Genomic DNA, 15,900 nt, shown 5'->3' with positions numbered 1-15,900 from the left:
AATGAAGAGACAGCGGGTCATTGGCAGGGAACAGGGACACATATGTCCCAGCATCACTCTAGAGAAGGGGAGAAGAAAGTGCCAAAGTGGGAGGTGTAGGGAGGGGGCTGGTGACCTGCTTGCATTTCCGACCACAGAAGGGGACACCTGGGTACCTTGTTTGACATTGCAGCTGGGGATAGGGAGGTTCTGACTGATTCCTTACACCTCACCACTGGCTGTAGTGAAATCTCCACACAGGCAAATAGTTTAACTTCTCAAAAAATCCCAAATCTTCCTTTATGCAATTGGTGAAAGTACAAAGAACAATGACGCAAGAGACTGCTTTTGCAAAGGGAAAAAATATTTCCTTACTGCTTTTGCTGTTCTTATGCAAGAGGGAAGAAAGATAAATATTATGACCTTTTTTTGCAGTCCAAAATGAAAGTGTTAACCTGGAAGATTAATAAGAGATAGCTGCAGCATTGTAGATAAAAGGCTGTATTTTAGAGATTCAGGTTGCAGAAGAGACTGATGGTTTAACTTAGAAGCAATGTTATACAACTTTTGTTGCTGACGAAGGCATGTAAGTATTGCAACGTCACAAACAAAATCAAATAAATCTGTTCAGCTTAATAAAACTGCAAAGAAAATAGAAAAAATCCTGCAGATAGTGACTTGTTATGAGTTCTAATATTTTACCATATACTGCTCCTGGCAGATAGAAAGTATACTAACTGCTTCATATCAGAAGAGAGGTTTGCACAGGAGTGGATGATATTATACTACTTTACATTTCCATTGAGTGACAAACCACCTTCCAAAAAGCAGATTCTGGATTCTGGGATTTTCTTTATGAGGCGACCCATGAAGAACTCACTACCAAAATCTTCTGCATGAATGAAGGCGCCATATTTCGGGAATCCTACCTCATAAGGAGTGAATTCCACCCATTCTGAAAGAAAAAGCACAAGACAGAGTGATTAAAGCAGTGGAGGCACAAATTAGTTGGAAAAAAACCCTTATTGTATTAGCCAGATTAAGGCAGACTTGTTTCTAACTAACACACTTTGCAAGCAGACATTTATTCACTGTGTGTTTCACAGTGTTGAATATGAAGAGTGAATTGTCCTCTTCCATCTAAATTTCCCTACAAACTTTAGATCTCTGAGGTAATTTAGCAGGTAATTTTGTGATAGGGTCCTCCATCATCCTGCTTTTGATCCTAAATGTAGTTGGATATACTAAGACATTCAAAAATTCAACTATTAAAATTCTACTCTAGATTGGCCCTTTAGAGGACTTGTGCATTGAACGGATTTCTTTACCTAGTCCTAAATTGACCCCTATTGCAATAAAATGTTAAATGCAATTCTGGAGCATTATTACCTCTAAAATCCTGGTCGCTGATTTTGTCCTTCACATTGAGAGAGAGGTAGATGGGCAGGGGATTCTGACCCTGATTTAGTGCCTGCTGCTGATCTGTGAGCTTATGGAAGTCCTCCTGTTTTGAAGAAGGACAGTAGCTGAGGACAGTTAGATGACGAAAAGAGCCTCCCACTTCATCTGAGCCTGGGCTCTGACAACGCACAGTGCATACTAGTCTCCCAACCAGGATGTTTCACACCAGTTTAGTTAAGAGAGGTGCTACCATCCCTAACTCTGACCCTCCCCAGCCCCAGCACGCAAATAGTCCTAAGTTAAGTTCATATGCTGAAGAAAAAAAAATTATATTTCAGTAGTTCACATTATTTATTTCAGGAAAATGTCTGCAAATATTTGAACAGCATTCTCGGCATGAAATATTTCATTCAGCAAGAGTAAGTCCTGCCCTGATTGCCGAAAAAAATCATATTTTCCTCAGACCTGTGACGGAGCCAAGCCTCAAACAGAGTTAATATTCAGTGAGCCTTGACCCTTACTGCTTCTGCTGTGGAACATCTTCAATAGTTAGGCAGGGTGGAAAGGGTAGGACAGTTTGGGAGCTGTGCCAAGGCTTGAGAGGGTGCTGAGTTCAGATCCTCCACAAAGGAGAGCTGGAGGTGCTCCTCCTCACCGGGACAGTCCTTGAAAGGACAGCTGTGCCACCGGGCTGCCCTTGGGCTGTGCTGGTCAGGGGACAGGGCTGTGTCTCTGCAGGACACGTGCAGCTCCCTGCTGAGCCACCCCAGGGACTCTCACTGTGCTGTGCTCAGGCAGTAGAAATTTGGATGTGTGTGGAGGTGTTTGTGTTAGAGGAGGAATGTTTTCTCTTTCTTAAGTATAAATGGCCTATTGGGAAGGAAATATTCACAAATACTGAAACAGAGCCTGAACATTGCGTTTTGGTGGGAATGTTTACAGGCTGTGATGTAATCCTATTAACAACTCAGAGATGCTGTCTTTGGGTTTGTGTTTGTGATTTTTCTTTGCCTTGTCACACTGTGCAGTTCTTTTAAAAGAAGAGCGGGATTTTCATTTATATTTTCACAGGTGAATTGATTTTAAAGTTTTGCATTATTTATTTTTAATCCCACCCTTTCTGCACCAGGTATGATGTTAAGATCTGCATAATACACCCAACAGACACAAAGAATGATACCACCAAGGCATATGCTTTAGGCATATCTGAAAAACAAACAAATAAACAAACAAGTGTAAAAACCCTCTTCTGTAAGGGTGGTCAAACACCAGCATATGTTGCCCAGAGAAGCTGTGGGGTCTTCACCTTCAAAAGCCCATGGCTCAAGGCAGCCAGCTCTAGCTGTTGGACAGGATGACCTCCAGAGGTCCCTTCCAATCTCAGCCACTTTTTGATTTACTCTCTGCCCTTATCTCTATATTCAATAAATATGCATATCTGAAGAGAAAGGTGCTGCAATTGTACCTTTTCATGTAACATGTTTTCAATGATGAGTCCCCATAGATCCGTGAAACATATCTGATGTCCTTCCTGTTCCCTCTGACATAACTCTTTCAAATAGTATTTCAGACGATCAGGGGCAAAACAAGACAAGAACTTATTTTTTAGCACATGCTTTCGAACATCTTTAAGTGTTTCCTTAAGATCCTTTTGGGACCAGTCAGGATCTTCATACAAGTTTGACATAGTCCTAAAAAAAAAACCAAAAAAGAAACCCACAAGGAAAAATATGAGTTCTGAAGCAGAGCTTTGGGAAGTTACCTGTTTTTCGTTTACATGAAAAACCTGTGTGTGTGTTCCCATCCACATGTTTAATCAGGACCGAATTAATTCCAAATGCTGGCAAATATGCATCAAAGGAAACAAGAAAAATACACAGCAGAAAAATACAATCCTTTCTTAACAGTAAAGATGATACGACTCTTCAGATCACTGACTGACATCACAAGTAGAAAGTTCCTATGAAGACTTTGGTTATAATCTTGGTCTTACCATGTTGTGCCAGATAAACCAGTGATGTATGAGACACAGTCCAAGACATTCAGTTCCTGCACACTGAGAAGGTGAGCGTACATGGCTGTCAGAGCTCTTGTTCCACCACCTGTTGTCATGATTGCCACTACAGGTACCTGTTCAATCCCAAAATACATGCATTTAGTGACATGGTCTGAGAGGGGAGGGAGACATCATTTATTAGAAAATAGAAAGTTACAGCACTGATAAAGCAATAAAGATGCTGCATGCCACCAGTCTGCAAGGAGAAGAAAAACCCAAATTAATAATGGGGCATAGAAAGACTAATAAATACTTCATATTTCCTCTGCCAAGCAGCTGTGTATTAGGACAGGGAATCCGTCATCTCAGTCATCATGTTTTCAATGCTCTATTGCAAAACAAATAACACAGACCAGAAAAAAAACAGAGGGAATGGTACCTCCTGCCATCTGAACCAGATTTTTGTTAGATGCAATAGATGAGAAAACATAGGTTCTGTGTCACAGTTTCCATGTGAGTAGTAATAACCTCTGTGTTACTGAAGTTTACTAAAGCTTATTTCTACTGTTGTACAGTTATTTCACAGGTCATAATAAATATATAATGACTGATGGGTTTAAGAGCACAGATCTCTGAGACCAAAGGCTGGTGACACCATCCCCTTTTACAGTTGTCAGAGGGAAAGAGAAACCATAGTCACTTCACCTACCACATGTGTACATACAATACAAGGTATGCAAGTGAACTGCAATTAGTTCTTCCTGTGATGATACAGAAGTCCAGTGTCTAATAGTCTTAGGAGAAAGATTAATCCATAAATATGAATTGGCTCTGTTAACAGTAAATATAGCTACCATGCTTTGGGGTGAATTCATCTCTTGTACAAATCATCAGGATACTTGAGGAAGATTGTTCTGCAGGGAAGGATGGGTGCCTCTACATCTGGGGGAAGGAAATATCCCACGGCTTAGTGCCGGCTTTTAAAGGCAGGATCTTTTGTGTGAAAGGCCCAGATGCACAAAAAAAAAACCAACCCCCACACAAAAAACCCAAACTAAACAACAACAACAAACAACAAACAAACAAACCCCAAACAAAACCCCCCCAAAACCCCAACAAACAAACTAACAATCCCCAACAACCTGCTGTGCTCAGTTTAGGGCAAAACAAGGAAAATTTGTCATTTCTGCATCTGAGTTCAGGCTTCACACTGCAGCCGTGGGAGTATAATTTAAAAAGATAAACCCAATTTTTCCCTGTCTTGGACCCTCTGTTACCATTCTGATTTGCCAAGCAAGCTGCAGCAGGTGCTGAAGTCAGACTGGTAGCGAGCTGTGCTCACACAATGGGAACCACAAAGAGCACAACAAAATAAAGTCCAGTTTGAACTGTGAGGGAAGGAAGTGCTGAATCAATGCTTTAGATCTGTCCAGGTTGCCTGTGAGGCTGAAAACAAGCTTTGGCTCTGGTCCTGAGAGCACCTAGTCCATTGTTGTGCAGACTGCTGCTCAACACCAAGCTATATCTTGTAGTAAATAGGGCTACAAGTTTTTATTAATGTTTCCTCTGAGTACTATTTTTTTCCCTAGAATAGAGAAAATAAGTCAGTCATAGCTTGCACAAGAAACGTTACCCTGTTTCCAGGAACATGGGAACTGAACACAAGTGCTGCATTTTGACACTCATCTGCAGAGAAAACAGATAATAATTATGTCTCAGATACCTCATCCTCCTGCAAGTCCTCCTCCAGCTGGAGAATGTCCTTCAGAGCGGCTGCAACCACCTTCTTCCTCTTGCGAATGAAATCCTGTTCCTGGGCACACAGGTCGAACCCCAGCCGTACGTCTAGGTCTTCTTGGCTGGAACAGAGGATCAGGTATCTCACATCACATCTATAGTCTAATTCATCATTTTAATCGCTTCTACTTCATAAATAGATATGCCTTCACCATCAGGTCCATGTAAAGCAAAGCAGGAAGAGATCAAATATTTGAGTTTGTTGCTGAAGAACAACAGAATGTCTTCCTTTGGACTGAGAGGATTTCTTGTTTCTTCTCCTTGCCAAAGAACCCTGAAATTAAATATAGCTACAACAGAATTGTTCCCTTTCAGACAAAAAGCCAAAAGCCTGCAGAGGGCAGTGTGTTAAAGGTGGCTTTCAAACGCACCTTCATAAGTTGTGCAAACTTCCACCGATACCCGAAAATCGTAGACTGAAGTTGTGGACTTTCGTGTTTGGATGTTTTTTTTTGGTGTGGGTGTATATAGTAATTTATGGATATTTATAAGCACTACAGTTGCAGGTTGGAAGCTGCTGTGAAAATATTTTCTTAGGTGTGGTAAGGAAGTTTTAAAATGACAGCTCTAAACTGTATGTCTATCTCATAGTACATTTACTGAAAATAAACAGCATAATAGAAGATGCACCTCCTTTCATAAGGGAAGAGAACTTCCTACATAATGTAACAACTTGTGAATTTTTACTAAGGACTTTACCATATCTCAAAATACACAATGTGTTTCCTTGGTTTAGAAATAAGTAATCACTTGATTGAGTTAATTTGCATTTATCTCTTTGAGTAGACACTAAGAAATAAGTGCAGGTACATTTATTATTTCAAATTTTTATTATCCTAGAGTAACCAGGCACTCTGACTCTGGTCTTCTATTTTTCTTGATCTGACCTCAGGAGGCAGAATGGTTTCCTTCAATTAGTTTTGAAATGCTGCTTTTATTGTATACTTGCATTTGGCAATACTTTGTAGATGTATCAAAGAGTGTCTACAGTGACCCTTAGCACGTAATTTTGATTGGAGCAAAATATCAATAGAAAATTGTCATGTTCTTTATAAAACCCTTTCTTAACTCACTGTATAGTCCCATTAAATGAAGTCATCAGCACTGAAAATCTCTGTATTGTGTAGTGAGTCCATTTTATTTCATAGTCTGAAATGAGGATAAACCAGGATTCTGGAGGAAAGGCAGTAACAAAGGAATTGGAACTTGATTGACAGCTATCCAAGCTGAAAGAACTGAAGGGCAAAACACAGAATGAAGATAAATGAGATGATCTTACCATCTTTTCACCTTTAAGTGCAAATCAAATTTTCTGTGCTGAAAATTAAAAAGGTAAAATTGTGAATATGTATATTTTGCTTAAAACAGACTTTTTCCCCCACTCGGAATGAGACATAGCTCTTTTGGGTCATTGTGACATCCACAAAGCCCTGAACTTTAGCAAACTGAGATTGAGAGATAGACTCTCCTCTCAGTGTTTCATTGGTACCCAGAGATGTGCACTGATTTAATAAATTAAGACTTTGGTATCATAATCTATAGTCCACATCTTCTCTGTATTGTGAAACTCAGGTGTAGCTTGTGCTGTCACTACTTAGCTACACAAATAAATAGCAGGAGAGCTGCAATGCTACACCTCACCTTCCTGGAATGGTCCACCATTAAACGCAGGTCTTGAAACTGAAGTCTCTCCCACAACAACATGAGATACAAGGGGAAGCCAAAGAGGCTGAGCACCCAAAAAGTATAGCACAGGTTTGCCTCATCTGGCAGCGTGCCAGGCTGCAGCCTCACCCCCTGTCCCAATGGCACCCAGTGACAACAGAAAGAACATGAGCAACAGCTACAAATGATCCAAATGCATCACTCCAGATTTGAGGGAGATGAGGAAACAACTGGCTCTGTATAAAGAGAAGTAGACTTTGGTTTCTGCTTCTGGGGAACTGGCAGCAATTTTTAAAAGCTTGCAAAGGATTTCCCACAGCCGGTGGACACTTACCTCGCCAACTGCTTCCCACTCAGAGGGGAGCGACTTCAGAGGGACAGTCAGGGGGACGCTGCTGCTCCTTGCTCCGCATGACACACAAGCACACTGAAAAGGAGCACGGAGTGCTTTTTGATTAAGACAGAAAAGTTCTCCTCTTGCTGCCTACTCACACATAAAGGCCAGATCATAGGACTGTCTGTGTTGTATACCATGTTGTGGGGTAACGTACAAAGCTGGGAAGCCTCCTCTTCTTTGTGAGTACAACGTCCAGGGAGGGTTGCTTGTATTTGGCATAGTGGAAGAAAGTGGGATCTGGGAGAGGGGAGCGGGAGTCATGGCCTATTGAAACTTGCTGGGTTTCTTCAAAGGATCCTTTCACTGTAAATGTTAGCTCATTCTCTAAAACAATGAGATAAAATGCACACAAAAAGTTAATTATAATTGCAAAAAAGGAGAGAAAGGAAAAAAGAACCAAAAGAAAAAAAGAAACAAAACTAAAGGAATAAAAAAGATCATTGGAACAGGCTGACTGGAGAGGTTGTGGAGTCTCCTTTTCTGGAGACATTCAAAACCCGCCTGGACACCTTCCTGTGCGAACTGCTCTGGGTGAACCTGCTTCAGCAGGTGGGATGGACTAGATGATCTCCAGAGGTCCCTTCCAACCCCAACCATTCTGTGATTCTGTGAAAAGGTAGCACTGAACAAACCCCTTCTCCACTTCCTTTGTATTTGGAAAGCTGTCTTCTGAAAGTGATCCAAGACCCAAACATTACAGATGGTTGTATCTTTACAATGGGCTGAATAAGTAGCCGGATAGGAGTGTGATGTGAATGGCACTGAATTTTAGACTGCTGCGTTTCTATTGCAGTTGCATCATGACACAGTGAATGCATCCAAGTACTTTGCATTGTAAATCATCCTCATCCCAGGCCAAATAATGAGCGACAGAAGTTCTCAGTCCCCTAAAATAAGATCTGACTCTGCAGCAGATGACCCTATTTATATGAAGAGATCAGCTAATCCTGCCAGTGTGTGTTACCTGAAAAACGCTTCTTTTTCATCTTGCTGTCCAAGTGTACTTCCAAGCAGGCTACTTCACGACACTGGAATAGACGTGATGGGGGCAGAGAATTAGATTACTCATCCAGCCAGCTCACCATCAGTGCTGGCAGGTGTTGGAAAGCTCATTGTAGGAAGGGTCAGTGCTTGAATGTGGGTCCAACTGTGTCGGAGACTTCTGCCAGACACAGTGAAAGTGAGAATTAACTTCATCATCACATGGGAAGATGGCGCTATGCTAAACACATTGTAATTTTCAATGGCTGCAGATAAATCAAGGGAAAATGATAGCAGTCTGAAGCCACCTCTAAGATCATGGTGGCCTCCTCAAAGATAAATTTCCTAAGAGAAAAAGTATCACTAAAGACTGAAGACTTGCAATGTTTCCCTCACTACCATCATAGTCAGCTGAGGTAAGGAATGGTATGGAAAAGAACACTAGAGAACGAAGCAAATAATATTTTACCACTGTTGCCCCATTTGTGATGATGGTTTCAGGAAGATCTTGTCTAGAAAACAAAACCAAATAATATGTAATTTATATATAATCTGCATATTGTCCTGAACAGAACACATTTTTCTCTCTTACTTTTTTTTATTTGCTCCTTGCTATTCATTTTAGATGTATGCTCCCTTTTTGCTAGAAGCCACATAACCACCTAACAGATATTATTCAATTGCAATAAAGGACCTGGAAAGTTCTTGTAACAGCCTTAATGGCACGGTTGTGTCACAGATTAGGTAGCAACATTCTCGTCAACCATGAGCTGCCCAGAGAATTCTCTCCAGAAAATTTATAGACCTACTGCAGTGGGATTTAGCAGTCCCAGAAAACAACTCTGAACTATGCAAGTAATACGTAAATTTTAAGAGAAAGTCACAATTACAAGTTATGAACTCATTTTCCACATTGTGGCATTTTCCTTTCTTACAATGATTTGCTGATGCACACATCAAGTTTGGAAAGAGAGTGAATCTGGCTATTAAGATAATGCTGGGTGTACAGGTTTCCCTGCACTAATGCACCACTCCAAGCTGCTGCTCCCATAATAATGGGGTTTTACTCACATGCTCTCCAATACAAACTCAACTTCCAGCTCTTCCCCCATCTGAAAATGAAATAAAAAAAAAAAAAATGAAGCAGTGTGCATGTGCAGAGGTTTGCAAAGTGACCTTCATTTTTGCAAGCAGTTTCCTTTATGGTTTAATAAATCTAAATATTTTGTTTTGTGATTGCTATTGTCAGCATTAGAGGACAGACGTAGCTTTTTCTTGCACAAGAGAAAGAAGGTTTCGGTTGTACTAACAGAACATGGGGTGTTTGGTGTTAACAAGTCTCCTAGTCAACCTTCACTTTTCAGGCTGTCTTTCCTGCCAGCTTCCATGTGCTGAACACGATACGCTGAGACTTAGCGTTTAGTGAAATATTGTGGAAACAGGCCATTTCCCTGACATCGTATTGTTTTTCCTTTTATAATATTTGTGAGAATTAGAGAAACTCTGCCATTTTCTGTTGGATTATTGAAAGTGCAAAGCTTCCTTAAAATTGCTTCTGTTTTGGGGCTTGGGAATTTGGCTATAATCTGTGCCACAGGAAACGGATAGTAATTTGAGAAAACCGCCTATTTTGTCACTGGTGTGCAATTTCCAAGATTTTAATAAGTTTTTTTACATTCTAACTACCAAGCTGGTCCTGGTGGTAAATGACAGAAGAGACAGCGCACCCCTTTAAATCAGAGGGGAGAGAATAGACATAAAGATGTACTAAATGTCTGACTGAGCTCTTACCTCTGGATTTAGTGGGAATGCCTTAAGCACTCTTTCCCCAAGGGGGATTTTAGCTACATCAAAAAGCACAATCGCACGGTCATCATCATGAGTTATGTCATCGTCAGAAACAGTAATTTCCAGAATATTCTGGGAAAATAAATGAAAAATGTCTAATTTGTTAGCATGTACTCAAGAAGTATGACATTCTGTGGCTCTTCTGGGTTCAGTGCCTGCTTTACAGAGAAGAAATAGAAAAATATTGATGACAAAGTGTCACAAGGAAGAATAAGAAATAGAGTGTAATCTCCTTTATAAGAAATAGCTGCTAGTCTCATCAATTAAGGCCAAACTGAGATTTCTCTTGGGTGATCTTTTATGCTTTTAAGTAGCTTTCACCAAAAATGCAATCTTTTAGGAAGGAATATGGTCTTATATTGTTCCTTATCAACAGCAGCAATAGAGGTCCCTGCATATCAATAACTACCTTTCTATGTACTTGGGCTTTCCATTTTCAGCCACTTGTTCACAGGTATTTGAGTGTAGTGCGATTATCAGCAGCAAACTGAGTAGAGATCTTAATCATACTAGAACTGAGCAGCTTCCTGGCATTGATATGCCATTATTTCATGTGCTTTCAGGGAAAGATATGTTCTCTCTGTGACAGTGTTGCTTTATACATTAATTTCATATTTTCTTTGTGTTGTCACTGTCATTGGCCCCATCAGCATTCTCCAAGGAGGTCATGCTCACATTACCGATATACAAATAATAACTATCTATTAGGAGGGAAGAGAATTGTTTTGCTCCAACTTGCTAGGGGAATTTTAAATAAACTCAGAACAGCATTAGAAAACAGAACATCCTGTTTTGGGCTGAATTAAGCTGCATAGAGATGAGATGAAGAAGAGAGCTTTTGGTTTGTGTACCTTGACTTGTCTTTGTATCCGGAAGTAGAAACTTTCATTCCACACAGGATTTCTGCAGTTTTTGATGGTTTTGGTGTGGAATTTTTCATCTGAAGAAGTTGGCAACCAGAGGCTCACGTAGCAATCAGACTGGCTTACTATAGAAACATAGGTACAAAATATCTGGCAGTGGAAGCACAACACAAGAATTGAAGACATTGAAATGCTCTGTAGCTTGAACGGGGATGAGACATGGTTAGTTCTTTCTGATATTTATTGACCAAACCAGGAAGATAGAAATGACACAGCTGGATAAAATGCATTTGTTGTTCATCACAATGCTATTTTTGAGTGAGCAGTGTATTCAAATAGGTATGCACAATCCTATAATTTTTAAAAAAATGCAGTCCCAGCCAGTGGATAGGACAACATGAATAGCTAGGAGTCTTTTATTATGCCTTATCAGCATTGTTTCAGCTCTCTGAAAATTTGTCAGGAGGAGAAACTGCAACTGATGCAGCAGTGAGTGAGTCTCAGGCCCTGCGAGAGACTGGGTGTAAATCATCTCTGTGGCAACTTAGCTTTGCGAGAAACCGTAAAAGAATCAGGTTTGAGTCTGATTCAGGTAATGTATGTTTGGCATACCTGGTTATTAACTCTTCACGATAGAAAATTAAATATTGCAGCTACCTAGAGCGTTGTCTCCTTAGGTAGGGTAGGAAGGGAGGTGCCTACCAGCAGTACAATTGCTTCTTCAGGAGGTCAGTAGGTAGCTGGAGCCTTTTCCTAGTGTTTGCCAATGCCTCAAAGACCTGGCAACTATTTCCTACTCTACGTCTCTTCCCAGGAAAAGTGAAGTGCCAGAAAGGATTCGGATCTTGTGGATGAAGGGGGTGAGCCTGCACTTACTATAAGGGATCATTTCCTGTAGATCATGAACCAAGAAAACACCAGAGATTCTCAGACCCTGGACAAGAACTGGAAGATCCTGTTGTGTAAACATGGGCGTCACTGGGAAAAGAGGAAAAGAAGAGAAATCTGGTCCCATGGCAGTCAATAGAGATCACTACCTCATGAGCACAGACACAAACACCTACTACCTGTAAGAATGGCACAGGTCTTGAGTCAGTTCCTCAAGGTTAAAAAGAAGTTAATCTTGGTATCTTTGCTCAGGATATCAGATATATTCCTTTAGGATATTTTGCCTAAATATAAGGTATTGCCTGAAATCCAGAAGCCCTTTGACTGGAACATCCCCTGCGGATCAAGCCTGTTGGGCAGGGAGATTCCCAGGTAACTCTTCATGCTGAATCTGAAGGAATTTCTTGACACTACCAGGAATTTTCCCTCGTGAAGGATGTAGGTTGCCTTTCTATTGGAAATTATTTCCACAGACAACATTTCAGTGCCTCGGATTTTTACATAATCGAAGTGACAGAGTAATATATTGACTTTGGCAATTACCAGTGTAAGATGCAATTTACTGTGTGTGGGAGGGCTCTGATTACTGAACTGTCTGATAACTGAAACATCTCCCCTCCCTGTACTGTCTGATGGCCTGTCAAGCTGTGGCATAGCTGTGACAGTAGTATTGCTGGCTCTGATCTATGGAGTTTCTCAAAAGCACATAGGAAGCCTGTACAAAAGCCAAGAACCAAACATGGCCTCAGGCCATTGCCTCTCATTAATGCAGTTATCACTGCCAGTCTTGAGTTTTCCAAAAACATGAGTCCAGCATCCCCAAAATCACCGAAGTGGTTGAGATGGAATGTACTTAAGAAATGTTAAACTGATCTGAAATATAATTTCTCTCCATTTCGGCTTCTGGCCATTGTAGGGTGCATTGTAGCTTACACACTTTTTGCTGTAGTTGCAGAGGCCAATTCTTTTCCTTTATTCTTCTTAATGAAAACCAAGATTTCCTTTTTAAAAATCAAGCTTTCAGCCACACAGTATATAAAACAAGACTTGTGATAGAACTGAGAAAACTGGCGGTGCTAAAACTTGGAGCCAAGCATGGATGAACAACTACAGCATTTATGAATGTCTTTCATTACTGTTTGATCTGGAATTCACTCATTTGCTGGAATGTTTTCTTTGGCAAAGCATTTTCATGAGGCTGCTTTCTAAAATTATTTTTCCATATGTGTGTTGCTTTCGTACATACTTACTTAAAAGAAGCTATTTACAATTCCTTGTCAAACTGATGAAGTACAGACTAGATAAATGGACAGTGAGGTGAATTAAAAATTGGCTGAACTGCAAGGCTCAAAGGCTTGTGATCAGCAGCACGAAGTCAATCTGAAGGCCAGTCACCAGTAGAGTACTCTAGGGACTGCTACTTGGCCCAATGCTATTTAACATCTTTATTGACAATGTGGGTGATGGGACAGAGGGCACCTCCAGCATATTTACAGGTGGTACAAAACTGGGTGGAGTGGTTGACGCACCAGATGGCTGTACTGCCATTCAGAGGGACCTGGACAGGCTGGAGAACTGAGCCAACATGAGATTCATGAAGTTCAGCAAGGGAAATGCAAAGTCCTGCACATGAGGAGGAATAAGCTCCTGCACCAGGACAGGCTGGGGGTTGACCAGCTGAAAAGGAGCTCTACAGGGAAGGACCTGTGTGTTTTGGTGGACACCAGGTTGAACATAAGTCAGCAATGTGCCCTTGTGGTAAAATAGGCCAACAGCCTCCTGGGCTGCATTAGGAGGAGTGTTGCCAGCAGGTGGAGGCTGATTCCTCATCTTTGCTCAGCACTGGCAAGACCACATTTCTCAGTTCCCTGGTAGAAGAGAGGTAAGGATGTACTGGGATGAGTATAGCAAAAGTCCACAAAGAAGATTGGAGCATCTGCCACATGAGGAGAGGCTGAGAGAGCTGGGACTCTTCAGCCTTGAGCAGAGAAATCTCAGGAGGATCTTATCAATATATGTAAATACCTGACTTGGGGTGGGGGAAAGAGGGAATTAAAGAAGTCAGAGTCAGACTCTTCTCAGTAAAAGGTAAGTGGCAACGGACACAACCCAAAATACAGGAAATACCATTTAAACATAAGGAGAAAGGTTTTTTACCATGTGGGTGGTCAATCACTGGCACTGGTTGCCCAGGTAGATTGTGGAGTCTCTGTTCTTGGTGATGTTCAAAACCCCACTAGACATGGCTCTGAGCAACCTGCTGTAGCTGACCCTGCTTTGAGCGGGGAGCTGGACTAGGCAATCTCCAAAGGTGCTGTCACACCTCAGCCACCCTGTGTGATTCTGCAATATCAAGGCTAGTTGGTCACAGACAAATTACATATAATTGTTAGTGACTACTGAGTGCAAATTTGACCTTGAAGATGGGCTGAGGTGGAACTACTAGGATGCAGCATATCCTCTTTCTGTGGAGAAAGGAAACTAGGCCACATGTGGCACATCTACAGTTCCTACTGGTAGGAAAAGGTTATTGTTTCCCATGAAATTACTGCGATTTTCTATATTTTCCTTGAATTGTACAGAAGGCATCAACTATTCCCCATGCTGTGACTCTAACTGAGCTTATGTATTTCTGTAGAATGGCAGTTCAGTTGAACGCCAGCTAAGCTGTGAGGCAAACAGTGGGACAAATAAGAAAATAACAGGATAGTTGGATGTCTGCTGAACACTGTGAAGACTATTATACCCCTATTACCTCGGAGCACTTGAAATGACCAATCAGCTTTTTTTGCCCCCTCATATCCCTGAAAAAGTGTACAAAAGAGCTAGTGAAAATCTTCCCATTTATTCACTGCTACCTGGGAGCTAATACAAAAAATAGTATTTGCATTTTCTTCATGCTCTAATTTTAATGCGGTTGCTGGGCATCATTAGCAATTTCATGCCATGCCAGGCCCTTACTCAGTGCATGTGTTGCAACTTCATTCCCTGATGACACAATGTTGCCCTATGTGGATGCCAAGACATCTGAACTCACAGTCAATTTAGAAGTCAGCACTAAGTGACCCTGATATATTTTACCAATTTTTACCTTCTTCTGATTCAGTTGCATTTGTGTGCTCATGGGACTATTTCTCATCTGTGTCTTCAAGCTAAACATGGGCTAAAAAATCAGGACTGAACTGAGAAGGTGAGAACGGCAGCCAGGGCTTTGCTCCTCTGTGAAAGTACAGTCCTGTGACATGTTCCTGAATGAACCATCACGTGCTAAAATCATTCATCTCCATAACAAGTAAGAAGAAAATTACAGCACTGAAAACTAAAGCATATAAGAAAAACTAGTCTCATATGAACATAGAATGTAGACTATAAAATCCCATCTGTCTTGTTACTGCATTTCATAACACCAAAAAGAAGAAATAATTTTCTCCTAGAGAATTTCTCTCCATCTGCACAGACAGGTTCCCTTTGAATCTGAGTTTACTACAGTTCACCTTAAAGGAGGAGAAGAGCCGCCCTCATTTCTCAATCATTGGACATGGTCTCTGGGAACATTTTCCCCCACCAGCATAGTATGATGCAAATGGTATTAAGAAGTTCCCTCCAACTGCTGTCTGTCTGAGTGCTGATTTGAACTGAACTCTGTCCTCTAGATTATCCAGATGCAACACTCATCTGTAAGCATAATATGACTCTCTGTAGCTTGCTTGTGAAAAAAACAAAGGCTCGTAGATCTACCACGCTTAATCAGTGATGTGCTTTACCAGGAATGGACAGTCCCATGTGAATGAACACTCCACCCTGTCCAGCCATTTAAATTGAGTGGCAAAGTAGAATTTGCTTCCTGGAGGACAGACTCAGTGAGTGCAGTACCTACTGCAGCCACGTTCTCATCTTTAGCAACCTCTACCTCCTGTGCCAATGGCATTGCTTGCATTCTTGGGGCAGGACAGTGAGTATCACCTGCACTAGTTGTATTCTCCATAACTTGCTTGCATTTATTTTCCATAGCAAAAATAACCCCTGATGTCTTTGGAGATCCACTCTGATTTGCAAGGTCTCCAGATGTTTCACCCCAGAACTGA

General features: G+C 41.2%; 1 protein-coding gene across 1 annotated transcript in view; it reads right to left on the bottom strand.

Moving 5' to 3' along the window:
- LOC309442365 (cytosolic phospholipase A2 epsilon-like) overlaps nucleotides 1-15,900 on the bottom strand; it is a 36,234-nt gene that overhangs the window by 8,032 nt on the left and 12,302 nt on the right. The window contains exons 4-16 of the mRNA XM_082058144.1: nucleotides 10,916-11,052; nucleotides 10,008-10,136; nucleotides 9,288-9,328; nucleotides 8,686-8,728; nucleotides 8,200-8,263; nucleotides 7,390-7,559; nucleotides 7,173-7,265; nucleotides 6,453-6,490; nucleotides 5,100-5,235; nucleotides 3,374-3,510; nucleotides 2,846-3,071; nucleotides 1,369-1,483; nucleotides 797-934 (exon numbers count right to left, since the gene is read on the bottom strand). Of these exons, the coding sequence (XP_081914270.1) occupies nucleotides 797-934; nucleotides 1,369-1,483; nucleotides 2,846-3,071; nucleotides 3,374-3,510; nucleotides 5,100-5,235; nucleotides 6,453-6,490; nucleotides 7,173-7,265; nucleotides 7,390-7,559; nucleotides 8,200-8,263; nucleotides 8,686-8,728; nucleotides 9,288-9,328; nucleotides 10,008-10,136; nucleotides 10,916-11,052 (1,467 nt within the window). The remainder of the gene's footprint in view (nucleotides 1-796; nucleotides 935-1,368; nucleotides 1,484-2,845; nucleotides 3,072-3,373; nucleotides 3,511-5,099; nucleotides 5,236-6,452; nucleotides 6,491-7,172; nucleotides 7,266-7,389; nucleotides 7,560-8,199; nucleotides 8,264-8,685; nucleotides 8,729-9,287; nucleotides 9,329-10,007; nucleotides 10,137-10,915; nucleotides 11,053-15,900) is intronic.

This window comes from Streptopelia decaocto, assembly GCF_964273445.1.
Source record: "Streptopelia decaocto genome assembly, chromosome: 7".
In the NCBI taxonomy this organism is placed as follows: Eukaryota; Metazoa; Chordata; class Aves; order Columbiformes; family Columbidae; genus Streptopelia; species Streptopelia decaocto.
The sequence above is the reverse complement of the archived record's forward strand: the minus strand, read 5'-3'. Positions and strand labels throughout refer to the sequence as shown.